The sequence below is a fragment of the Schistocerca americana genome, chromosome 5, assembly GCF_021461395.2.
Source record: "Schistocerca americana isolate TAMUIC-IGC-003095 chromosome 5, iqSchAmer2.1, whole genome shotgun sequence".
Lineage (NCBI taxonomy): Eukaryota > Metazoa > Arthropoda > Insecta > Orthoptera > Acrididae > Schistocerca > Schistocerca americana.
In genome coordinates, this window is record NC_060123.1 from 550,530,338 (window position 1) to 550,557,044 (window position 26,707).

The 26,707-nt window shown below is 40.8% G+C and overlaps 1 protein-coding gene across 1 annotated transcript in view; it reads right to left on the minus strand.

The window, feature by feature from the left end:
• Window positions 1–26,707, minus strand: part of LOC124615783 (endoplasmic reticulum transmembrane helix translocase) — a 193,784-nt gene that overhangs the window by 100,706 nt on the left and 66,371 nt on the right. Inside the window, exons 14-16 of the mRNA XM_047143898.1 lie at window positions 23,094–23,283; window positions 17,071–17,192; window positions 5,798–5,926 (exon numbers count right to left, since the gene is read on the minus strand). Of these exons, the coding sequence (XP_046999854.1) occupies window positions 5,798–5,926; window positions 17,071–17,192; window positions 23,094–23,283 (441 nt within the window). The remainder of the gene's footprint in view (window positions 1–5,797; window positions 5,927–17,070; window positions 17,193–23,093; window positions 23,284–26,707) is intronic.

Genomic DNA, 26,707 nt, shown 5'->3' on the forward strand with positions numbered 1-26,707 from the left:
AGTACAACTGGCCCTGTCAAGTGTAGCGATCTGGCCAACCGAATCAACCACATACACAAGCAGCAGTTGACGTTCACCGGTTCCGCTTTATTCCGCTCAGCTCATATAGTGCCGTCCCATTTTGGCTGCAGGAAAGTTACTTTCTAGATGCGACGAGGATTCCCCTGGTAGACACATCACATACACTATGCATGCATTCAAAAATCAACTTAGACTGTGTTCAAAAATGTCCAAAAACCAGCAGAGGTGCGTTTCTAAATCATATGAATAATCAATGGCCCGATGTGCGCGCTGGATGCTAGGTGCTTTGTGAAACAAGGTTTTTTCCTCAAGAATATGAATTGGTCCCCCAGATCCGGGCCTTCTGCGCACGCGTGAATCTGGCAGCAGTAAAATTTTTCCGGGTACCCCATGTGGCTGGTTGCTGCTATTGTTGCTGCTTACACAGCCAAAAACTTCAATGAATCTAATGCAAACAGTTGTAATGTCATGCTCATTGGAGACAATTTGTTGTTATGAAGCATTGCACAGTCTTCCTAAAGCCTTTGACACATTTTGCTGTTGGAAGACGCTTGTATGTGCACTGTGTTATTTTATATGGCACCTTTCAATTTAAGTTTTATTTTCGTTTTTTCTCTCGTTCAAGTTTTAATGCTGCATTATTATTCTGCAGTAGTGGGATACTGTAACATCCTTTGTTAGAGTGTCAGTTCTTACCAGCCAAAATTACAAAAATTTAACTGAAAACTAAAACAACGAAAAATTCCCAGAATTCTACAAAATTCCCGGGGTTTTCCCGGTTTTCTCCTGGATGAAAAAATTCCCAGATTTTTCCCAGATCTCCCGGTTGTCCCGGGTCGTATACACCCTGAGTGTTCGTCTCTCTCCTCACCCACACACTACTATCCTTCCCTCCCCCAACCCCTGCAGATTGCCACTTACATCCCAGGTGACAGTTGCATTCCAGCTTGAGATGCTGGAGTTGGCAGTTGTGTGCATGTGAGGGGTGTGTGTGTGTGTGTGTGTGTGTGTGTGTGTGTGTGTGTTACCTGTGGCCGAAAGCTTTGTGTGTCTTAATTGTGCCTGTCTGCAACTTGATGCGTCTTCTTTACGGTAAGTAGAAATCTGTCTTTCCCTACAGTGTTGTTATTCCTATCTACAGCTGAACTGTTTGATAAGGTGTAGTTAGGCATTAATGGATCAATGTGCTGTATATTATTAGCGAGTGTAAAGTGTTTTGATACTGTTCTGCAGTAAGACTTGTAGACAGTGTTTAAAACTGACATCCCTACCAAAAATCTGTTTGAAGTGTTTGCTACTGAAGACAAGTTACTTAGTAGCCTACAATCTTCACTTAACAATACTCAGACATTTTGAGTCAACAAGGCCACGACCTGGAGCTGTTATCTGCTGCAAGAGAGACATCTTTCATAAAAGATGCCATACAGGAAAACTCTGTACATACTCTTTTGGAGGTTTGACAGATCTGCACACCTTCAAACATAACACCCGTGTTTATAGTCGATAAATGTCAGGGCACATACATATTAACATACATTGAGTGTTGTGACACTAGTCCATCCTGCACAAGAATCTCTATCTCTGCATAATTATTGCGACCCACATCTGAAACTGCTTATTGTAGTCATGCCTCATTCTCATGCTAAAATTTCTAACATGCCGCCCCCCCCCCTCCCACACACACACACACACACACACACACACACACACACACATTCTCTCTCTTTCAGATGTGTCCTACCCAACCAATCTCGTCTTCTTTTGGTCAAGTTGTGTCAGATTGCTTTCTTCCTAATTCAGCACTCAGTACCTCTCCACTAGTTATCCAATTCAACACTCTTCTGCAGCACCAAATTTCAAAAGCTTTTATTCTTTTTGTGTCTGAACTGTTTACCAATCATGTTTCACTTACTTTCACTTACATAAAAGGCTACACTCTGAAAAATTATCTTCAGAAGACACTTGCTAACAAACTTATTTCTCCTTTTTAGAAATGATTTTCTTTCTGTTCCTGCCAGTTTACATTTATACCTTTTCTATTCTAGCGATTAGCAGTTATTTTTGATGCCCAAATAAAAAAAATATTCATCTACTATTTTAAGTGTCTAATTTTATAATGAAATGTCACTAGCATCTCCTGATTTTTTAAATGACCACATTTCATTAATGCTGTTTTACTTCCACAGATATGCATCTTATAACCTCTTTATAAGACACTATCTATTTCGTTAAACTGCTCTTCCACGTCTTTTGCCGCTTCTGACAGTGACAGTATCATTGATAAACCTCAAAGTTTTTATTTATTTCCATTGGCTAGCTCTCCAAATATATGCATTTAAGTCTTGTCTGCTACTGTTTCTGATGGAACAGCACTCCTGGCCTCTAAGTCATAACGGGTCACAAACACTGGATGTTTTCATCGGGTAATCACAACGTCATTTGCCCCAGCTTTCCCACCCTGTCGGCTCCTCCAGAGGCCCTATAGATTATGTAATGGATGGCAGCTCCTCTTTTCAAAGGACTGGGCAGCATCTTCAGCAATGTCAGCTTGCTGCTTACACGTTCTTGCACCAGTACATCTAATTAGTCAGATGTCTTACAACACCCCTCCCTATGACATCACTTTGCTGAGTTGGTCGCAAGAGCTGGATTCTTTTTCTTTTTCTTTTTTTTTTTTTTGGGTCATGTGCAACATATTAAACTGACGGTTTAGAAATATTCACACTGTTCAGCATCTATCTTCTTTGGAACTGGAATTATTACATTCTTCTTGAAAACTGTGCAAAATATATGAGACAGGCAAAATAGTTCTGTCATGGCTGGCTCTCACAACAATCGTATTAATTCTGAGGAAATATTGTTCACTACAGGTGTCTTGTTTTGACTTAGGTTGTTCAGTGCTCTGTCAAATTCTTCTCACCGTATGATCTCTCTCATCTCATTTCATCCCCTTCCTCCTCCCCGTAAGATAATCTTGAAGTTTGTTTCCCCTGTATAGTCCTTACACATTCCTTCCATTTTTCAGCCTTCATCTGAGCTTTAAATACTCATATATGTGCTTCTCTTTCCTCTGAAAATCTAATTTTTCTGGTATGTGACCTCTATATTTCTCCTATTTATGCATGTTTCTCTAGCCTTGCATTGCTCCTCTGATTATTCCAGCTTTGTCACATTGCACCTCCTACTTGTCTCATTTTTTAGTGTCTGTGATACCATTTCCCTGCTTCATTTTTATATTTCCTCCTTTCATTCATTAAATTCAATATCTCATGTTATCCAACGATTTCTATTGGACCTTGTCATTTTGATTATTTGATCTTCTGTTGTCTTCACTATTTCATCTCTCAAAGCTAGCCTTCATCTGCTGTTGTACTCATCCCCCATTTCATCTGATCATTGTATAATGCTCCCTTTACAACCATCAATAACTCCAGGTTTTTACAATTTAAACTCCAGGTTTTTACAATTTATTCATGTCTCCCCTCCTTAATTTCTTACCTTTCTGCAATTTATTGAATTTAAAATTGGATTTCGAAACCTCTGACATACCATTATCTAACCTATCTGAAACCTGAGGCCTCCAGGTATCGTCCATGTGTTCTACTTTCTTTCACGATTCTTAAACCAAATACTGGCAATGATTAAATTGTTATCTGTGAAATTCTAACTTGTGCCTTCTGTTTTCATTTCTTTTCCTGAGTTTATGTACTACTACTTTTCCTTCTCTTCCTTTTCCTAATATCAAATTCCAGTTTCCCATTACGACTGAATTTTTATCTCCCTGATCATCTGAATAATTTATTTCATTTCATCATAAATTCTTTTGACATTTGCAGATACAAGGTGTCCCCATCCAAACCCCCCCCCGATTTCAAAGACCCAGGAAAAAATCCACAGTAGATAAGACAATGAAAAATGCACCACATTGCAGAGCGTCTCAAAGAATTTATTTAACTGTCATCAGTACACCTCTACATGTGAACCATTTGTAGCACAAAGAATATAGAGTCTATATTCAATTTCTTGCCTAGTTCTTTGAAACATTTCCTCTGTTATTGTTGCAATCGCATTAGTGATATGATGTCGCAACATAGGAATATCGTCCACTTTCGTAGCATACACATGGTCCTTCACGAATCCCCACATGAAGAAATCAAGCAGCGTAATGTCAGGTGAATGTGGTGGCCAGGTAATGGGTCTTCCGCGTCCGATCCAACGACTGGGAAATTTTCTATCCAGGAACTTGCGAACAGCTGTTGACCAATGCGGTGGAGCTCCATCTTGTTGAAAAATAATGTTGGGTTGCAAGTCTTGTAACTGCTCCAACATGTAAAGATACACTGACCCATTCAGTGTTTGTTCCGCAAAGAAGAACAGTCCAACAATCCTGTCGTGCATTAGCCCACACTAGACATTTAGTTCAGAGCTGTCACAAACATGTTCAATGACAACGTGCGGATTTCGCGAACCCCAAATTCGAACATTATCCCTATTAATCCTTCCTAATAGATGAAAGGTTGCCCCATCTAAGAATAACCATCTTTCGAGCAAGCCGGCATCCATATCAATACGCTGCAGCATATCCGCAGCAAATTGTTGTTGGTGTGGTTTGTCGTTCGGCATCAGATGTTGCAGAATTTTCACTTTGTAAGCACACATACGAAGGTGCTGGTGAACTACACGATGCAATGTTGATCGAAGTACATCACGTTGTCTAGATGCTTGAAGAATTGCCTTAAGTGGGCTTCTGAGAAACATTAGTCTGATGTAGTCCATTGTCTCTTCTGAAACTCCGTAGCGTGCACTGCCAGAATGTTTCAGAACACTTCCTGTTGCCACAAACTTCCTATACCATACCTTAATTGTTTTCACATCAGGTGGATCACATTCATACACACAACGATCATTTCTTTGCACAGTAATCAGCGATTTTGTTTCTGCAAACCACACTACTGCTTGCACACGCTGCTGTGGAGTCGGCATTTTCACTTCACTGCACTCTGGCAATGATACTTGGCACTACTGATGTGGGAACATAAATTCTTTGAGATGCTCTACAATGTGGTGCATTTTTCATTGTCGTGTGTACTGTGGTTTTTCTCTCCTGTGTCCTTGAAATCAGAGAGGTTTGAGTGGGACATCCTGTATAGTATGCACATAAACTTTTACTACTGTGGTGGACGTTGGTTTAGTATCTCTCTTGGCCATGATAATTTGGTCACTATGCTGTTTACTGTAGCTTAACTGCACTCCCATTTTCTTATTCATTACTAGACACACTCCGGTACTGCCCCATTTCACTTTATATTTACAACTCTGTACTCACCTAACAGAAGTCCTGTTCTTTCCACCACTGAACTTCACTAAGACCCAATACACCTAACTTCAACCTATCCATTTATCTTTTTTAGTTATCCTATTTACCTACTCGATTAAGGATGCTGGTGACATGCCAAATATTTTGTAATCATGCTGATTACTGAATTTGGATTTTTCTTATTGCAGCAATATCTACAACTAAATTTCAAGTTGTTGCATGACAATTTCAAATGGCTCACCTGCACATAATGGAAATAAAATTAATGAGGCACGAACACTTGTTGCTCCACAAGTGTACTGAAATGCATCTGCAACCAAATAATCATAATCCAAGTCTATGAACTTACCTGAATATTCTAATACTGGGGCTGCTTGTCCTTAATGAAAGACATTTCTAATTTGAACAAAAAACTAAAAATTGGGCTACATTCTGAAAATCTGTCATATATATACTTACTCTTTTTTCTAGAGTATCCTTATCATGGTGCCTAGTTCCTCCAGAACTACTTTCGTTGGAGAAATTTCTTCTGAACCTTTTCTCCTCTGTTTGAGCTTGTGCATCTTTCCCATGGGGCCTCCACTGGCCCTAAAAATTATTGTGTTTCATTAACATCTACAGTTCTTGAGGAATAAAAGCAGGAAGCATCCATCACACTAGGAATTATCAGCAATGTAAACATGAAGAAATGGTAACTATGGTTTGTAATAAAATACACATTTTAAAATTTAGTGATGTATAATATCTTTCACTCTAATTTGTTTGTGACAGTGAAACATTGGTTACAAAAAAGGAAAATTACAAAAATCTCAGCGTCACAAAACATTAAGTACATCCAAATCTATATTCTGCAAGCCACTTACGTGTGTGACAGGGGTATGTTGTGTACCATTACCACTTCCCCCCTCATGTTCCAGTAGTAAATGTTTCACGGGAAGAACGTTTGCTGCTAAGCCTCCACATAGGCCTGAATCTCTCTAATTTTACTTCCCTGGTCATTTTGTGAGATGTATGTAGAATGAAGCAATAGAATGACTGTTTCTTCTAGGAGCGTATGCTCTTGGAAATTTTTTTAAGCCATGTCAAAAATTGGATTCCTTTATTAAGTCTTTTTCTTCCACTAAACAAGAATGAGAATATTGCTCTCATTGAACAACAAAACACTGAAGTTCAATCTTTAGGAAACCAACTTAACAGGAGACCTACTTGCTTACTGGTGCCTAAGATGAACATGATAACCTGCTCAGGATAAATTGGTACTACACAACACAATTACCTTTTAAATGGGATTTACGCGCAAATCAACAAGTTCCACCTGATCATGCACAGGAGTCATTTCAAATGAAATGCCAAATGATCCCAAAAATAACTCAAAAACAAATATAAAATTTACAGTATCCTCAAAAGGTTTAGAAAACTGAGCTTGTAATTCTTTCAACACCATGATAAATTCTTCGAAATTTGCATTTTCTTTAATGCTAGTGAGCTTAGGGAAATGGACAGTGTTTTATGTCAGAAGTTGTTCCTTCCAGAATGCAATTCTCTTTTCAAGTGCACCCACTTTCTCCTTGAAATCATAAATAAATTGCTTCTCACCTTGTAATGTCTTACCAAGGCCAGTTTGCAGCCAATTCAATTTAAAACATGACATATGCAATCCATTCCAAATCTTTTAATTTTTGTTCTTGCTTTCCTTTTTCCATCAGAAATTTAACAACTTTTTGTTCAATTTCATTAAAAATTTTTGCAACTGACAATGTAATAATGCGTGCAACTTCAGACCATTTATCATTCATAGCACCAGTTTCATCATGTGCTCCACACCCACAAATTTAGCACATAGTGCAGAACAATGAATCCTATACAAATCATCTGTTGATCATTGTAATTTTTTGCTCTTTCATGATCAACTAAATCCTTAAATTCTTTTCGCATGGTGATATAAGAAAGTTTCATAGCAAATTTGTGGGAGCCATCAATTACACAACTGCATAATACATAATGAGAATTCTCAACCTTCTCTTCTGCAATACGCATTCATTTTTAGAGGCCTATGATGACAGATTGCTAGATTGTCTGTTTTTGTGCAAACAGGCACTGCACCTGTGAACTTCCTTTATACCACAAAGAAATTGTGGAGGACAAACAGCGTTGACAAAATGATTCGGCCTAACTCAGGAAAGTTATTTCAACTGAAAAATTCTGTACAAATGGCCAGAAGAAAGTGTAACATTGCACTTCACTGCAGCACATCGTGCATGCATGCAGTTTTGCCTGCAGTGGCCAGCCCTATTGTAGAAGCATGAATGGCTTTAGGAAACATATATGCTGTAAGTAGGAAAACTAAAGAAACCTTTGGTAAAATATGCAGCAGCTGTATGAACAATAAGTGCTCTGATGGGAAGCTAGCACTAAGCAAACAGGTGGGCATTGGAAAGTAGAAGGAATATGTTTAAGGGCTCTATAAAGGAAAGAAACTTGATAACAATACAGTATGTCTGTGTGAAACCTCCCTGACTTAAAAGAAACTATGGGACATAGGTACTTGCAGTTTGAAGCATCATGTAGGTTAACTCAGAAAATTTTGTTTATGTTTTCCCTACACGATTCCTTTAGTATTGTTTCAGGTGCTAAATTTTTACCAAAAATAGCTACATCTCATTAAAGAGCCCAAGTTGTGGTGTGGTATGGTCTGCAGAAACGAAATCATGAAATCACCCACTGCTGTCCAAAGAAATTACTGATGTAAATTTCAAAAGGGAACCTAAGATGTTACTACAATTAAGGCTTGGTATGAGAAGTTCCTAGCTGTGGGAAAAGTAAACAGTCAGTTTCTGGCAAAAAACACACATCTGACGAGATGGTAGAGGGGATCAGAGAGACCATACAAAGAAGTCCATCAAAGTCAGCATCACAAGAGTTAAGCATCTGTTGCTCAACAGTTCAAAAGGCGCTGCACAAATGACTTTGCTTGAATGCACACCTGGGGTCCGGAAATCCCTGACAGTTTTTGGGAACATGTCGAACACAGTGCAAAGGTGAAAGTGTGGTGTGTGCTGATGAAAGACAGCATAGTTGGACCGTTTTCCTGGACCAAACATTTCCACAGAATGGATAGGACGTGATGGATCAACCAAGTGGCTACCATGATCTCCGGACATGTCTTCCCGTGGGGTTATGTGGACTGTACGTGACTTTGGCAATCTCCACAGAAGAACTGTGGATACAATAGCTTCCATCACAGCACTGTCTACACATTTTATGGGTTATGAAAGGAACCCGCACTGAAATTATTAATTTTTTTGTACAAAACTTACTTTGTTGGTTTTTATGATGTTACAAACTGCAAGTATCTATGTCTCCTAGTATTTTGTTAAAAAATAAAAAATAAATAAATAAATTGAAATCAGGAAGTTTTCATGTGACATCTTTAGTGTGGGAAGAAAACTGGAAGTGGATGAAGATGAGGTAGGTAATGCGATACTGCGAGAAAAATTCAACACAGCACTGAAAGACCTAAAATGAAACAAGGCATTTGGAATAGACAACATCCTCTCAGAATAATATATCCTTTTAACAACCAATCTTGATAACAGTTTCACCTGGTATGGAGGGAATCTGAGACTGAGAAAATGCTCTCAGAGTCACAAAGAATTTAGTACTCCTAAATACCAAGAACGGCAGGAAGACAGGTCTAACTAGAGTCAACACTGCTGAATAAGCTGTTTATTAAGTCATGATTAAAGATACTAACATGAATTTTCAATACATTTAGACTGACCCCTCATCCATGCTTGACTGGTAGGTTGTTTCAATGAGTGACAAGCAGCAAAAGACTTTCCAGTGAACTGATGTTAAGGCCTCCACAATTTGTCTGACAAAAAGGTTTCAAGCACTATCTGTGGCATATAAAAATCCTGAGCCAGCTGTAGTCATTTGTCCTGTTTCTCAGCCTGCAGTATCCTGGCATTCATAGGGGGTACAACTACTGGTACTTGGCAGCTCCCATGTCAGGTGTGTGATGGAATCCCATAGTGACATGGCTGCAAAGGATAGGAAAAAAATCCAGTTTGTACCATGGAGGAGTCATTGCAGATGTGGAATGGGTCCTCCTGGATGCCATGAAGAGCACAGGTTGCAGTCAACTGCAGGTGGTGGCTCATGTTGGTACGAATGACGTGTGTTGCTTTGGATCAGAATGGATTACCTCTGGTTTGTAGTGGCTATCTGAAGCGGTAAAGCAGCAGTTTTGCTTAGAAGATTAAGGCACAGATCACCATCTGCAGCATTATTGACAGCAGTAATTGTGGACCTTTGGTACAGAGCCAAGTGAATCAGAGGCTGACACAGTTCTGAAGCAACACAGACAGCAGATTCATTGATTTGTGCCTTAAGGTGAAAAGATGTTGGGATCCACTTAAAAAATCATGGGCCCATTACACACAGCAGGCAGTTAATTGGGTAGCGGGAGCTGCGTGGCGTGGAGTGGGTGGCTTTTTAGGTTAGAGGGTCATGGAAAATTACAGACAGGGGTTCAGTCCCAAAGAGTGCAGGTCAAATACAGGTCAAGGGTAGATTAACAAAATATTAATATTATAGTTTTAATCTGGTATAATTGGGTTTGGAAAGAATCAGAGTTCTAAGCACTGATAAAAAGCACTGAATCTGAAATTGTTCTAGGTGCTGTAAGCTGGTTCAGCTGGAGCTACATTCAGCTGAAGTTTTTCAGGTGTTCAAAAAGGTTATATGAAATTCAGTTGGTTGTGGCATGTTTGCTGCTGTCTATAGGGAAATTTAAGTAGATAGTTACTAGATACTAGAAGTTATACTTGATAACCAGAATTAATTAATAATTGGTTCCCTTTACCAAGCCTCCACAATGAAACTGTCTCAGAAGCTGGCAGAAAATCCAATGAGAGTCTGGCCATTTGTAAAGCATATGGGGAGTAAGATATTATCAATACCTTCACTGTCGGATAACTTTGGTAATGTTACAAATGACAGCACCACTAAAGTGCCATTACTGAACACAGTTTTCTGAAATTTCTTCACCAACGGATATACAGTAAATATCCCAGACTTTGAAACTGCCAACATGGACAACATAGAAGTAGGTACACTCAGTGTAGTGAGGCAACTTACGTAGTTTAATAAAGGCAAGTCTTCCAGTTCAAACTGCATACGAATTAGGTTCCTTTTGGTGTATGCCTAGGTAATATGACCTTTGATTTATCCGCGCAAAATAGAGATGATAGCGTGGCGGCACTGTACACAGTAAAGGAAGAGACCTTTATGCGCATGCATGAATTTTGTCCCCGCCTTCCAGCACGTCAGTTGCTGCCTGTCGGTCACTGAGTGAGGTGCTACACAACATTTTCGTCGGATTACCGATTCTCTCAAGATGACTGAACGTGTTGAGCCAGGATACTGCATCAAATTTGGTCAAAAGCTTGGTGATTCACAAAGTGAAACAATTCGTAAGATTCAGCAGGTGTTTGGAGAAGATGTGATGGGTGTAACACAAATTAAGGAGTGGTTCAACCAATTCAAAAATGACCGCACGTCATCAGAGTGACCAGCATTGGCAGGCCCCAAACTGCTTGGAGTGCAGCTGTTGTTGAGAGGGTGCAAATTTTGGTGATGGCAGATTGTCATTTGACTGTGTGGGAGATTGCCCAAGAGGTTGGAGTGAGTAAAGATTCTGCACATGCAATTTTGCATGATGATTTGGACATGCACCGAGTGGCTGCAAAATTCGTGCCCAAGTTTTTGTCGCTGGAACAAAAAGACCTCCATTTTGACATTGCACAGGAACTTCTGGACACCACCAACACTGATCCTGGGTTTCTGAACACCGTGATAACTGGAGATGAGTCATGGGTGTATGGGTACAACCTAGAAACAAAAAGACAGTCGTCGCAATGGAAGCATCCCGAGTCTCCAAGGCCAAAGAAAGTGCGGCAGGTGCGAAGCAAAATCGAGGTGATGCTGACTGTCTTCTTTGATGTCTGTGGAATTGTGCATCATGAATACACACCAGAAGGACAAACAGTGACAAAGGAGTACTATCAAGATGTTGTCCGGCGACTCCGTGACACAGTTCGGTGCAAAAGACCAGACTTGTGGACAGCGAAAAACTGGCAATTGCATCACGACAGCGCTCACACACATTCATCCCACTTGATCCAAAATTTCTTGGCCAAACATGGAATTACAGCTATTCGCCAACCTCCTTAATCTCCAGACATGGTTCCTTGCAACTTCTGGTTGTTTCCAAAATTGAAGATGCCACTGAAAGGATTCAGTTTTGAGAGCAGAGAAGAGAGAATGCGATACATGACGACAGAGCTGAACACCATTCCAAAAGAAGACTTCCAGAGGTGTTTCCTGCAGTGGAAGGATCGGTGGGCTAAGTGTGTGCAAGCACAAGGGGCCTACTTTGAAGGGGATCGGGGCCTCAACCCCAGCAGTTATTCGAGAAATTTTTCTGGCCAAACATCAGATACTTTTTAGACAGGCCTAGTAGTTCCACATTTAGCAATCATACTCAATCATTCATTCAACAAAAGATCTTTAGTTAAGGTCTAGAAAGCTGCACCGGTCACACCAATACACAAGAAAGGAAATAGAAGCAATCTGCTGAATTATAGACTCATGTCACTGACATTAATTTGCAGTACGATTTTGGAACATATATGAACTACCTTGGAGGAGGGGATGGGTGTATTGACACACAGTCAGCAGGGATTCAGAAAATATTATTCTTGTGAAATATAACTGGCTCTTTATTTACAAAGTAATGAGTGCTATTGACAGGTGATCTCAAATTGACCCCAATATTATAGATTCCCAGAAGGTTGTTGACACATTCCTCACACATCACTTCTAGTCAAATTTTGTGTCTATTGAATATCATTGCAGCTGTACGAATGAACTCGCAATTTGCTGTCAGAAAAGTCACACCTCATAGTAACTGACGGGAAACACCAGATATCACTTCTGTTTCCCTTGATGACTTCCCAAGGAAGTGTTATATAGACCCTCTGCTGTTTCTAACCTATATAAACAATTTAGGAGACACCCAGTAAACCCCTCGTTCTTCTCTTTGTATAAAACAGTTTCAAACATTTGATCACTTTACAATTGAGTTAATGTATTAAATATTTTGCATTACACGTGTAAGCAAGAAAAGTTTCAGAAAAGGTTTGAAATTATGTTTAAAGTTTGTTGGAAGTCACTAAGTGCTCTTATTATCAAACATTGGGTAAGTATAGTTTGTGTATTTTGTATCTTGTTTTATACAAAAGCTAGTTTTTCCATCACCCATCTCAATGCTTATGATCCTATCTCCTGAACTACATGGCATACAATGATGTAATTTTGCAGATATGTTCAGTGAAATATGTGGATACCGTCTGCAAAATGTATTGCACACAGAATTAGTAGCTCTCATGTGCTATTTGAGAGTGAAACAGTAAAGAAATAGTTTTACAGTGGTTTGATGAACCTTCTGCCAAGCATATCAGTTGAACTGCGGAGTAGTCATGTAGATACAGATGGTCCAAAGTCTGTGAAGGAAGTGGTTCTTATCTTTATTATGACAGGCTATGCTATGGGCAACTGGTTGGAGGTGTTGATCAACAAGAGCAGATGTGCCACGTCCTGGGTATTGACCTCCATCTCCATCTCTCTGTTGGGTTCACACATACCTCTGTCCATATCACACCCACCAACTATCAACAGTACCTGCATTCTGATATGTGTCATCCCAAGTTCTGGCCACTGGTAGACAGCACATGTGCAATAATCAGAATTCCCTTGTCCAACATGCAGGAGGTCTCCATGACCTTCACAGACAGGCACTAAATCCCTAATCCACAGAAAAATTTCCTGCACCATACACCCACACCTCTAATCCTTCCAGTAAGAACTAGCTGCAAAGGAACACCCTCTCTTATCAGCCAACATCATTCTGAACTGCAACAACTGAACCATATTTTTTGCTAGTGTATTGACTATTTATAATTGTGCCCAGAAACGAGAAACGTCCTACCCACAATCCTTCCCACCACATCAAAAGTGGTATTTTGCCTCCCACCCAATTTTCGTAATCTCCCAGTGTGTCCTTATGCCACGCTCATCCTTATCTCTTGGCACATGGGTCATACCTCTGTGGAATGTCCAGGAGCAATTCTTTCCCAATTCATCCAACTCCAGTCCCATTACAGGCTTATCCTACCTCTTCAGAGGCAGGTCCACCTGTGAAAGCACCTACGTCATATACCAGTTCTGCTGCCTTTCCTGCATAGCATTTTATGTGAATATGACCACCAACCAGCTATCCACCTAAATGAATCAGCACTGCTAAACTGTGGCCAAGGGTAGATAAGACCACCTAGTGGCAGAATATACTACAGAGCACAATGTACTCTTATTTCAATGGCTACTTCACAACCTGTGCCATCTGGATCCTATTCTCGAACACCAGTTTTTTTAACTACAAAGATGGGAGTTTTCCTTGCAGCACATCCTTCACTCCCATAATCCTCCTGGTCTGAATTTCTGCTAACTTCCTGCTCCACACTTATGTTCGCATTGCCTCAGGGCTCCCCCAGTCTCCCCACCCTCTGTTCTACCACCCCCTCTCAAAGCACTCCTCCACAGTCTTCAGTGTGCGCTGCACTAACTTACCTGTGCCGGTGACTGTGCTGCTTTCCTATCCTAAGTGTCTGCTTTCCTATCCCATGCACCTGCTACCTCTTTCTGTGCTGTCTGTCAATTCTCCCCAACCCTCCCTCCCGTTCCCTGCCTCATTTCTCCCCTCATCCACTCCACTAAAAACAACCTCTCACCACAGTCTAGCTGCAAAACTGCAGTTTCGGCACTGCAAGTTCAGCTGGCACAGTGCCTGTCTGTTTCCAGTCTTTTTTTATGTTCCTGTTGATAAGTGAATATCTCTATCGTCATTGTGTTGTTGCCTTTACCTTAATTACAACCTCTCACACTATGAACTACAGTTACCTAACTGTCATATGATAGTCAGCTCCCATAACTATGCACCACTGAGCTCAGCGATACATGTCCTAGAAACTTTGCACAAAGTCTTCCTTTGGGATGGTGTTCAAAAGCTACATCCTGTTTCCTTGGATGTCAGGACTATTGTCACATCTCTCTCCTTTCAAAGCGATTTTGAGTCAAGGGAATAAGAAGTAGCCTGGAGAATTGAGATCCTGCAAGTTTGGTGGATGTTCAATTTGCACCACCCCGTTTATTGTCGGTAACTGCTTGATGATATTGGCTGTGTGTGGGCGAGTGCTGTCATGAACAAAAAAACAGGAACCTTGATGTGCATACTGGGGTCATACCCTGTGTAGACGCCACACGAAACAGGTCAAGATTTCAATGTACCATGCAGCGTTCAATGTCGCTCCCTCAGGTAGAAATGCCTTGTTGATAATGCCTTGACTATTGAAAAAGATGATGAGCATCATTTTGATGCATAGTTTTTCAGCTCGGACCTTTTTCCGATGAGGTGATGTCTGAGAATGCCATTCCACGCTTTGCTGTTTCGTTTCAGGGTCGTAAAGGAGACACCAGGTTTCATCCTTAGTGACAATATGGTTAAAGAAATTGGGTGTCACATCCACTATTTCGACAAAATCCTGTGAAGCCTCTAAACATGCCTGACTCTGATCATCAAACAAATGATGTGGCACAAGACGACAACACGTTTTCCTCTTCCCTAGCTCCTGAGTAAGGATTTGTCGCACAATTTCACGTTTCATCTGCAGTTCATCCACTATCATGCACACAGTTAGTCGACGGTAATTGTGATTAATGTCCTCACTTTTTCAATGTTTTCGTCACTGACAGTGGTCGCTGGTCGTCCGCTACAGGTATTGCCAGAAACAGTTTCCCAGCCTCCTCAAAAATGGGCAAACCACTCATACACACACTTAATGGACAGTGCTTGATCCCCATACGGACGTACCAGCATTGCATGCGTTTCTTTTGGTGTCTTGCCAGGCTTATAACGAAACTTTAAATTGATCCTTTGCCCGTTCATTGTCCTGTCCTCAGTTCAGAACCAAAGCACTAAACAAGCACTTCGTGCAACACGTCTAACACGAAACACACACGACACTCAACTGAACTACGGTGGGGGCAGGTTGTCAACACTGGTCACTACGCCGGTGCAACGTTGTGAGTCACCAGAGTTGCCCGATCGACAGTTCTGACAGTCAGATGTTGTATCTACATTCTGTGAGGAATTTCAACTACGATATTTATAAACAATCCATAATTCAATAATTAAATGGTCAAAAAGCTCAGAGTCATAAAGTTTCATACACAAGTATATAGGCTGTCTGTGACTGTCTAAGAAGGGGCAGTGTTCAGCTCCTCAGGATGGTCATACAACTCCAGGAACACACACACACACACACACACACACACACACACACACACACACACAGCAAATCATTGTGGAGGAAAATATGTAGTTAACACATGAAGTGCTCAAAATCAGATTCACCAGTAGTCAACAGGGATATGCTGAAGTAAAGACTGTAGCATCATTCCAAGACTGATGGGTCAATGTAGCCATACTGTACCTTCTCGTGGTTTAGTTAAAATTCAACAACATTTTTTACATATGATTATACTGGTTTTCAGCCACAGCTACACAAAATATTTTCAACAGATTAAAAACACAAAGCTATATGTGCTCTGCAAAAAAGGCAAAACTCCTGAAGCAAATATGCACATGCTTTATTTTGTAACGTGTGTGTGTGTGTGTGTGTGTGTGTGTGTGTGTGTGTGTGTAAAATCTGGAGTTATGCCTTCCGCAAGTAACAAAAGTACACATTTAGGATACCAAGATACCAGTTAATGCACTGCATCAGCAGGATGCCTTGAAAGTTGATACTCCACTTTGAGATGCCAGAGATGGTGGTCATGCGTGTGTGAGGTGTGCTTGCTTGTGTAAATGAATGTGCGTGTGTTTTCTTTTCTAAAGAAGGCTTTGGCCAAAAGCTAAATTGTAATAATATTTTTGTTGTGCCTGTCTGCTACTCAACACGTCATCTTTACAGTGAGTAACAATCTATCACTTTCCTGGTATTGTTAATTACTCATATACAGTTTTATAAATGTCCATGTTTTAGAATCATGACCATGTCCGTAATATACACAATACTTTTTCCAATTAGTTCATTTCATCAAAAAGAAAACAATATTTTGCTGGAAAATGCATGTCTTATACCTCTCAATCACAGTCTACATCCACATACATATTTCACGAGTCGTCATGCAGTACATTGTGGAGGGCACCTTGAACCACTGTCAATCATTCCAAAGAAAAGTGACATTCTATATGATTCCGTACAAACCCTGATTTCTATTATCTTATCTTCACAGTCCTCACATGAGATACACAATGGTGGCAACAGAATCGTTTAGTAGTCTGTCACAATTGCCAGTTCTTTAAGCTTTGAATAGCATTTCGAAAAAGGATATCTTCTTGACTAGAGGGGTTCCCATATGAGTTCACGGAGAGTTTTGTACTTGTGATGCTTTCTAAAACTGACCAATATGTGGACAGAAGCTACTCTCTTTGGGGAATTTATCGTATTTAAGATTCTAATATGTTTACATGAAACAATGACTGAGTGATCACACAGTTTAGTGGGTGCAAAACAATTATCAATGTATCATCTGTTAAGAAAACCTACCTGTCTGGTGTGTGTAACCGAGTTTGGCAATGATGGAGGCATTCTACTTCTTTCTCTCTCATTCTTTTCTGTCTTTTTCCTCTCTGGCAATTTCTCTGGTGCATTTGAAAGAATAGCAACACCTAAAACAAATAGAGCACAACATAAAATTTTGTAAAAATAAAAATAATAATTAATGGACAAAAAGAAGAGAACAAGTGTGACAGCAATGCCCTGACTCGTACTGACTGCTTCCACCACGCAGAAGCGTGCTGCTCAGTCACTGCTAGAGTACTAATTATTCTTCGTGTTTTACTGTTCTGTTCATACATCAGTACAAATATCGCAGTAGTCTAATTTGGTAGCACTCTATTGAGTGGGAACATAAAATTCTGATCTAACATTCATTTTGCTTGAAATGGGAAACAAGCTGATACATTTTGTCAATGATGGGCATCATATGAAAGACGTAATGGGCAGAATTTGTTTGGACAGACACCAGCCACACATTGCAAAAATGAAGTTACAAAAATCTTCTGAAACACCTGAGAAAACATGCCTGATGACCCATAGGAGACACACCCCAGTACATATAAAAAGGCGCAACTGATGAGAGAAACCCTTAACTAACATTTCATAACTGGCAACACACAATCCAGATGTCACTACAAGTCAGCTTGAATGTGAAATGGGAACACTCAAAGGATGGTTCTGCAAACACTATGTTTCAATGTGTTTCAGGCTTAAACATTTGACTCCATCAAAAGCTTTGTGGCAAAGACTTTCAAAATTTGTTGTAGTTCTTTGAATCATGTCTATAACAGCAAGGCAACTCAGCATTTCTATCCAATATTTAGCATATCATTCTTTACAATATGCTCTACTAGTCAGTTCAAAATCTATGTTGGCTGACACCCAAATCTCCAAATGTCAGACACCCAAATCTCCAAATGTCAGACACTCAGACCAGAACCAGACAGTGTATATCGATAAAGCATCAACCAAAACACCGATTTCGTTCGTGCTATGTGCTATCATCCAGTAGAGCATGCATAAACGGTAATTAAAAGTAACACCAGGACTACAGAGCACTGGAAAAGCATATCAGTGACTTAAAATTCTGTATATCTCATGTTGGTGAGTTGTTAGCCTGTGAGACCGTCATTCAAGCTCCGCTGAAGCCATTTTCTTTTAACAACTTACGCACGGAACTGTTATATGGGAGAACATTTTCCTGACACATAAAAGGACTTTTCGGAGTTTGTAGCAATGTTCTTTTTGCAATCCACTTTCACTTTGTTAGTTCAAAGTAGCAAACATATAACATACATTTCTTCAGATAGGTTTAGTGTATCTGAGTGTGTGACATACAGAGGTTGAGAGAGAGAAGCAGATAGACAACAACTTTGGTATGTCAGCATCTGATATGGGCTTTTGAAGAATCCCATTACTGGTTCCTGTTTTATTATCAGTAGTCAAATAGTCATAGTATCTATAGTTGCTGACGGATGCTGCAGTAGTTATTGGAAGGCAGTCCACTGGGCATAAGGTAATTTAAGTGGCAAAAACATGATAGATGTCCTGCACATTCCCCATGGATAATCACTGACTTCCTTAGCAAAACATTTGTAGATTGTTTGATTGGTCATTCAGGAACCACAAATAGCTACACACTTACCTGTCTCTGAGGGAGAATGGAGGAGAGGGTGGGGGATGTGTGGGGGTAAAACAAGAGATCTAAAACGAAACACTAACAACTCCTGAAGACATGAAATGTTATTTAACACACATACTGGGATGAGTGAACATGCCATTTCATGTGCAGTACTGTCTGACATGGCTTCATAAGATGTATCAAAGCTGAAGATCATCATATAAGCACTTGAGAGGACAGTCACAATAATAAATACATGAGATCCACCTGAGTTTTGTGTGTGCTTAAATTTGAAACAGCGGAACAAACATTTGTGGGGCCTCTTCTGATGATATGACAGTGGCTTATGGCATCATTATCTTATCACTATTTTTTTCAAGTCCGAAATATATGCCACAGAAAAAAATCACTGTCATAATTTGGCAGCCATAAATGTTAAAAATTACTTCTGTGCATCACAAAGTTCAGTTCACTGCTTGCTATAACTTGATAAAAATTGTACCTTACTATATTTACTCATCCTGGATATATTTTGAGTGTAACCAGTCTTAGCTGTCTCGCACTGAATAGAAAACCACTTGTATTTGCAGAAAGCGATCTATGAGATACATAGATAAGAACAGGATGAAGTACTAATATAACTGCCCTCTATATTGCAGTGTTGGTAACTTCACTTTTATGAATAGCTCTCATTAGTTGTGTAGTAGTGCTGAACTATACTCTTATTTTGAATTATTGAGAACTTTATTTAAAAAATACATATATCCTGTAATCTATATAAATCCAGCATGATGGTGATAGACACCTCCAACTTGCTCCCCCCCCCCCCCCCCCCCCCCCCCCCCCATGCTACTTCTGTACGTCCACTACCCACCACAGCCATTATAACTACTCACTTCAGTCAGGCCTCAGCACCACAATATGACAAAGGCTGTGTGTGTGTGTGTGTGTGTGTGTGTGTGTGTGTGTGCGCGCGCGCCAGTAGCTTGTCCAACATTATACTTGTAAATTTGTGCATTTGCTGCTCAACCCCTCCTCTATGCAGTGAGTAGCTTTCTATCATACTTCATATTGATATTGCATCCTGGATGAACATTATTTTCAAATGTTCCTTTGCAAAGGAAAATTCAGGAGTACTGTCCCAATTTAATTCTTGCCCCACTGCATAGATGTGTGAAATACACTGCTGGCCACCGTAAATGTAACACCAAGAAAGACAAGAGGCAGCACAACAAAATTTATTTTGTAGATAACATGTTGACCAAGTATCAAATGATTACGTTTACAGATGTCTGTGACATGTGGTTCCTGCCAGAATCAGTAGCCAGAGTAGCCGCCATTGTTGGAGATCACCGCTGCCACACGTCTCGGCATTGAGTCAAAGAGACGTTGATGTGTTCCTGGGGTACAGCAGCCCAAGCAGCTTCCACACGTTGCCAAAGATCATCTGGTGTGGCAGCTGGGGATGTAATCTGGGTCACTCGTTGAGCAACCATGGACCACATGTTTTCTATCGGCGAAAGATCCGGAGAGCGAGCCAGCCAGGGAAGCACTTCAATCTGGTTATTGACCAAGACCTTTGGACAATGCGTGCCACGTGTGGTCGCGCATTATCCTGTTGAAATATGGCTGTGGCCAAGCCCTGAAGATAAGGAAGGACAACTGGCTCCAGCACCACGGATATGTAGCGCCGGCTATTTAAAGTACCGGCAATGCGTACTAGAGGCATGCGAGAGTAGTATCCAATACCGCCCCATACCATAATACCCGGAGCAAGACCAGTGTGGCAGTGCATAATGCAGCTGTCCAGCATCCTCTCTCCACGGTGTCTCCACACTCGAATCCGACCATTGTGGTGCTGCAGACAGAAGCGTGCCTCGTCAGTAAAGACAACGTCATTCCATTCTGCCGTCCACATCCGTCTGTCATCACACCATTGGCGACGGAGACGTCTGTAGTTCTGCGTCAATGGTAGACGAAGCAATGGACGTCTTGCGGACAGACCACTCTGCTGTAAATGGCGTCGAATGGTACGCGCAGATACTGAATGATGCGTTACAGACGCAATGTGCTGTGCTATGGTTCGGGATGTCACTGAGCGATCCGTCACTGCCATGCGCACAATTTGCCTATCAGCACGTGCAGTGGTGCACCGAGGTGAATGCGATCGACCACGTCGGTCCGTCGTTCCCTCCTGCATCCAACGGTCACATATCCGCATTACAGTTGTTTGGTTTTGTCCAACACGACTAGCGATTTCTCTGTATGATAATCCACAATCTCGGTAAGCCACTATCCTTCCCCTGTCGAACTCTGATACTTGATCAAACGATGTTCGCTGTTGTCTACGAGGCATAACTGATCGTCTTGTGAAACAACCACAAGGTAAACACACGTGCCGAATGTACACTCGTCGAAATCGCCAAGCCTTAAATGGCGCTATGAGGTGGCGCCACAGGCGCGCGTGATGTGCGTCTGCGCTGAAATTCTAATCAGTTGCATACCTCATCGCTGCAAACCCATGGTGTAAATTTCACTTCATTCGGATGCTTCCTTCAGGGTGTTGCATTTACGGTGGCCAGCAGTGTAGATATTAGTGGTGCTGAGAAACAACTGAAATTACTAAAACTGAACAAAGCTCTACGACCCAATAAAATTCCTATCAAAATCTCCACAGAATTTGTCACTGGGTTAGCCCCCTTTCAATCATAATATACTGTAAATCCCTCTAACAGAAAATTGTGCCCAAGGGTTGGAAGAAAGCACAGGTCACAGACATTTACAAGAAGGGAAGCAGGAGTGAGCCACACAACGAACATATTGTGAGCTCAAGCATAATAAAGTATCTCAAGCAGAATGGCCTCTTCCATGCAAACCAGTATGGATTCTGAAAACACAGATCATGTGAAATCCAACATGCACTTTTCTCACTGAAAGCCCTTTCGCAAGGCATTAGAGTAGATGCTGTAGTATTTCTTGATTTCTGAAAAGCAAATGGAGTTTGTGATGGGATTTCTTAGCAGGGAGGATGCAGCACGCTATCTTGAAGAGTCATGCACAGATGCAGATGTAACTTCATGTGTGAACCAGGAAAATATGTTGAGACCCTTGCTGACCATGTTGCCTATTAAAACCCTTGAAGACAAATTAATAGTAACTTCAGACTTTTCATAGATGAAGCAGTTATTTACAGTGAAGTGCTATTTGGAAAGAGTTGCACAAATATTCAGTAAGATCTTGATAATACTCTGAAGTGGTGCAACGATGGCAAGTTACATTAAATGTTTAGAAACGTAAAACTCTTCACTTCACAAAAACACAACATACATAGTATTCTGTGACTACAATTTCAGTCAGTCACAACTGGAGTCAGTCAATTCATACAAATACCTTTGCATAACAATTTGAAGTGGTGTGAAGTGGAAAATCACACTGCCTCAGTCATAGGTAAAGTTAGTGGTACACTTCATTTCATTAGTAGGATACTTGGAAAATGTAACCTGACAACAAAGAAGTTTGCTTAAAGAGCACTCATGCAGCCAAACATAGAATATTGCTGAATTGTGTGGGGTACATACGCTCCCATACTTAGAGGACTAACAGGGGATACTGAATGTATGGAAAACTGGGGAACACCAATGGTCACAGGTTTGTCTGACCCAGGAGAGAAAATCATTGAGATGCTGAAAGAATTGAACTAGAAGACACTAAGATAGATGTAAACTATCCTGTGGAAGTCTGCTTACAAAGCTTCAAGAATCCAGAAATATAACTACAACCCCTTGTGTGTAGCTCCCATAGGGATTGTGAAGACAGGATTAGACTAATTATAGTAGCCACAGAGGCATTTAATCAATTGTTCTTACTGAGCGACATATGTGAATGAATGGGAAGAACTCCTAGTAACTAGTACAATGGGAAGTACCCTCTGCCATGCACTTGACAGTGGTTTGCAAGGTATGGACATTGATGTAGATGTGCAAGTCCGGAAAAGTGACTGAACTCTTAACTGACAGGATTGGGGGGGGTTAAAGATAGTTGTAAATCAAAATCTACATGATAGATACCACAAAGCCTTGTATTTGAGAAGTATGAGGTTTTCAAATTGGAAGCTGCTGGGCAATCTTTCCACAAGCTGATCAACAGGAAATACATTGTAGAGGTATATGAATTACTTTGAAGTTATAAATTGGTATAGGGACGGGAGTGGGAGAGACAGAGAATAGTCTTTCTGCATATCAAGAAATAAATGAATTTCAAGTGACATTACACTGTCATTCCAATACAGTAAGAAAAGTAATGATGCTCTAATTTATTACATGACAATAATAACTTCAGTTGATTCTGTATCTTGCTTTTTTGTGTAACACTTAAAGAAATATCTACATACCTACATCAGCATGCTTCAATGCTCCAACATCATTTGTTCCATCACCACACATAAGAGTTGTAAATCCCAATGACTTTAATGTAACGATGACAAATTCTTTCTGTTTTGGTGCAACTCGTGCGAACACTGTAATATGTGGCAAGATTTTAAACAGAAATCCTTTGTGTTCTGTGCTTAAAAATGTTAATCCCTAAAACAAAATTATTACATATTTTTTCATTAATATTATTATGTGCAACAGCCACTAAACTAAAACATGCTCAACAGACATCACATAATGAAGAACACAAAAGTATCAAAATAATGTAACACTATTAAACACGTGTAATGTTCTGCAAGCTGTCCCCTCTCTGATATTGCTTTGAGAACAATGGAAACACCTCCAGAGACAAACATCTTCCAAGTTGTAACAGGCATTTCAATTAAATTTTTAACTATTTACACACATTACATACATTTATAAATTAAGAAAACTAATACAATAAACTGGTTATTTTCACATTAATTCTGATGTCTGTCTCTGTAAAATAATTTAACAAAAGCATACACACTTTTTAAGAACAAAAAAAGTTATTTTTTGTGAACAATATAATCTTATTTGACCCATAACTGATACCGATTATGACATACAATTTTATGTCCTGATGTGCAAGTTGCATATTTCTGGATTTTAATTTATGTAGATTGAGGGAAAAAACACAAAATCCTAATTGTTTTTTTTATTTTTCCTACAGATGGTAAGGGAACATTTTTTATAAGATCAATATCTGATTTTAATTTAAGCCTAGAACTGTTACACATTAGATGGCAAAATGCACTGCACTCAGTCACTTCTAACATCACATAGTTTTATTTCAAGTTGAAAAAAAAAAAAAAAATTCTTCATTTGTTGTGTTCATGGAGCAAAAACAACTCTTACATTCATACAAATTGAAGATATTTATCAGTAATGGTTTAAGAATTTTCTAGAGAGGCTTCGAGATTTACTCAGTGCCCAACACAAGCAGCACCAGTGATAACATCTTTCCTTGATGTCCTGTCTCTGGCCACAACTGGCCCACATTGGCTTTTCATGATGATTCTGAACGTTCTGCTCCAGCATATGAAGAACAGTGACATGCATCACTTAACTGCAGATTGCCACTCCAATGTCGAGCACAGCGAGCAGCAGGGCATACAAAGAAAACAAGAATCTTGCCGACACTATCTCATTAACATCATCATCTGAAACCAACTAGGTGGAAGAATCAGAGGTGCATATTGCAGTTCATAATGAGTAAAAAACCCTTCCTCAAGAACTAGGCCTTTTTGAGCCTGGTCTTATGAAAACCCATGGCTATTCCAAGCCTCATCAATTTTGGGATACACTTCACTAACAGTTCCACGATACATCATGGCCACGCCAGGTTATGGGATGCTTGTATACTGCTGAGAAGCAACATGATAGGAACTACGAAAGCTTGTCACTGATTAAATCACAGGGGCCAGGCTTGGACTGTCTGATGCCACTTCAGTTAAGCCATCTCCTAAAGGAAGCCCTTCCAAGGCTACTGTATGCCATCCTGCTGGATCAGAAGTTCTGCACAAGCTCCACAGTCACCTCCTTGGTGTTCAAACCACTCTGCTAGCTAAGTCCTCAGCTAGCTGGATCAGAAGTTCTGCACAAGCTTCACAGTCACCTCCTTGGTGTTCAAACCATTCTGCTAGCTAAGTCCTCAGCTCTTATATCCTATGCTGACTTTTGTCAATTGACAAGGTGTTTGCGGGTGCCAGTTACACTCTTGAAATTTAACAGTGTGCTTTGATGCCTTGTGATGAGATGTTGGATGACTGTTTGCTTTTCAACATTGTGATGTTTAACAGGATGCTGACCTGCTGGGCACTCTATGTAGAGTCTTGAGATGTGTCTTGGTCCCAGACTATAGTCGAACAGCACGCACAGCACACGGGAAAACAAGTGGGAGGCCATGCGTGGGAGCACAGCAGCATTCTGTGGCACATATACACAAGGTTTCCTGAAATTCCCTACAAAGAGAGAACAAATGTTCTGCACAGTTGTTTCTAGTGTTACAGTAACTCACTGATGCTTCTGCCTGCGGTTTGTAGTAGCCAAACGGTATTCTACATGAATACACAAGTCACTGTTATGATAAGTAAGTTTGATCCGATGAGAAATGACTCGAGCTACTCTTCAACGTCTCTCGGTTTCTGGGCCTCTATAGTAATTTCAAAATGTGGCATTTATTTTGGGCGAAATTAGCATCTATTTTTGGTGAATATATTAAAAAAAGATGTTCTGACTTACCAAACAAGAAAGCACTGGTAGATAGACACAATAAAAAACACACAAACACACACAAATTTCAAGCTTTCGCAAGGCTGCCTCATCAGGACAGAGGGAAGGAGAGGGAAAGACGAAAGAATGTGGGTTTTAAGGGAGAGGGTAAGGAGTCATTCCAACCCCGGGAGCGGAAAGACTTACCTTAGGGGGAAAAAGGGACAGGTATACACACGCGCGCGCGCACACACACACACACACACACACACACACACACACACACACACACACACACACACACACACATATACAGACACAAGCAGACATATGTAAAGGCAAAGACTTTGGGCAGAGATGTCAGTTGAGGCAGAAGTACAGAGGCAAAGATGTTGTTGAGTGACAGGTGAGGTACGAGGGGCAGCAACTTGAAATTAGTGGAGGTTGAGGCCTGGTGGGTAATGGGAAGAGAGGATATATTGAAGGGCAAGTTCCCATCTCCAGAGTTCCGATAGGTTGGTGTCAGTGGGAAGTATCCAGATAACCCGGACGGTGTAACACTGTGCCAAGATGTGCTGGCCGTGCACCAAAGCATGTTTAGCCACAGGGTGATCCTCATTACCAACAAACAATGTCTGCCTGTGTCCGTTTATGCGAATGGACAGTTTGTTGCTGGTCATTCCCACATAGAAGGCTTCACAGTGTAGACAGGTCAGTTGGTAAATCACGTGGGTGTGCTCTTTCACAGGTGGCTCTGCCTTTGATCTTGTACACCTTCCGGGTTACAGGACTGGAGTAGGTGGTGGTGGGAGGGTGCATGGGACAGGTTTTACACCGGGGGCGGTTACAAGGGTAGGAGCCAGAGGGTAGGGAAGGTGGTTTGGGTATTTCATAGGGATGAACCAAGAGGTTATGAAGGTTAGGTGGATGGCGGAAAGACACTCTTGGTGGAGTGGGGAGGATTTCATGAATGATAGATCTCATTTCAGGGCAGGATTTGAGGAAGTCGTATCCCTGCTGGAGAGCCACATTCAGAGTCTGATCCAGTCCCGGGAAGTATCCTGTCACAAGTGGGGCACTTTTGGGGTGGTTCTGTGGAAGGTTCTGGGTTTGAGGGGATGAGGAAGTGGCTCTGGTTATTTGCTTCTGTACCAGGTCGGGAGTGTAGTTGCGGGACGCGAAAGCTGTTTTCAGGTTGTTGGTGTAATGGTTCAGGGATTCGGCACTGGAGCAGATTCGTTTGCCACGAAGACCTAAGCTGTAGGGAAGGGACTGTTTGATATGGAATGGGTGACAAGTGTCATAATGGAGATACTGTTGCTTGTTGGTGGGTTTGATG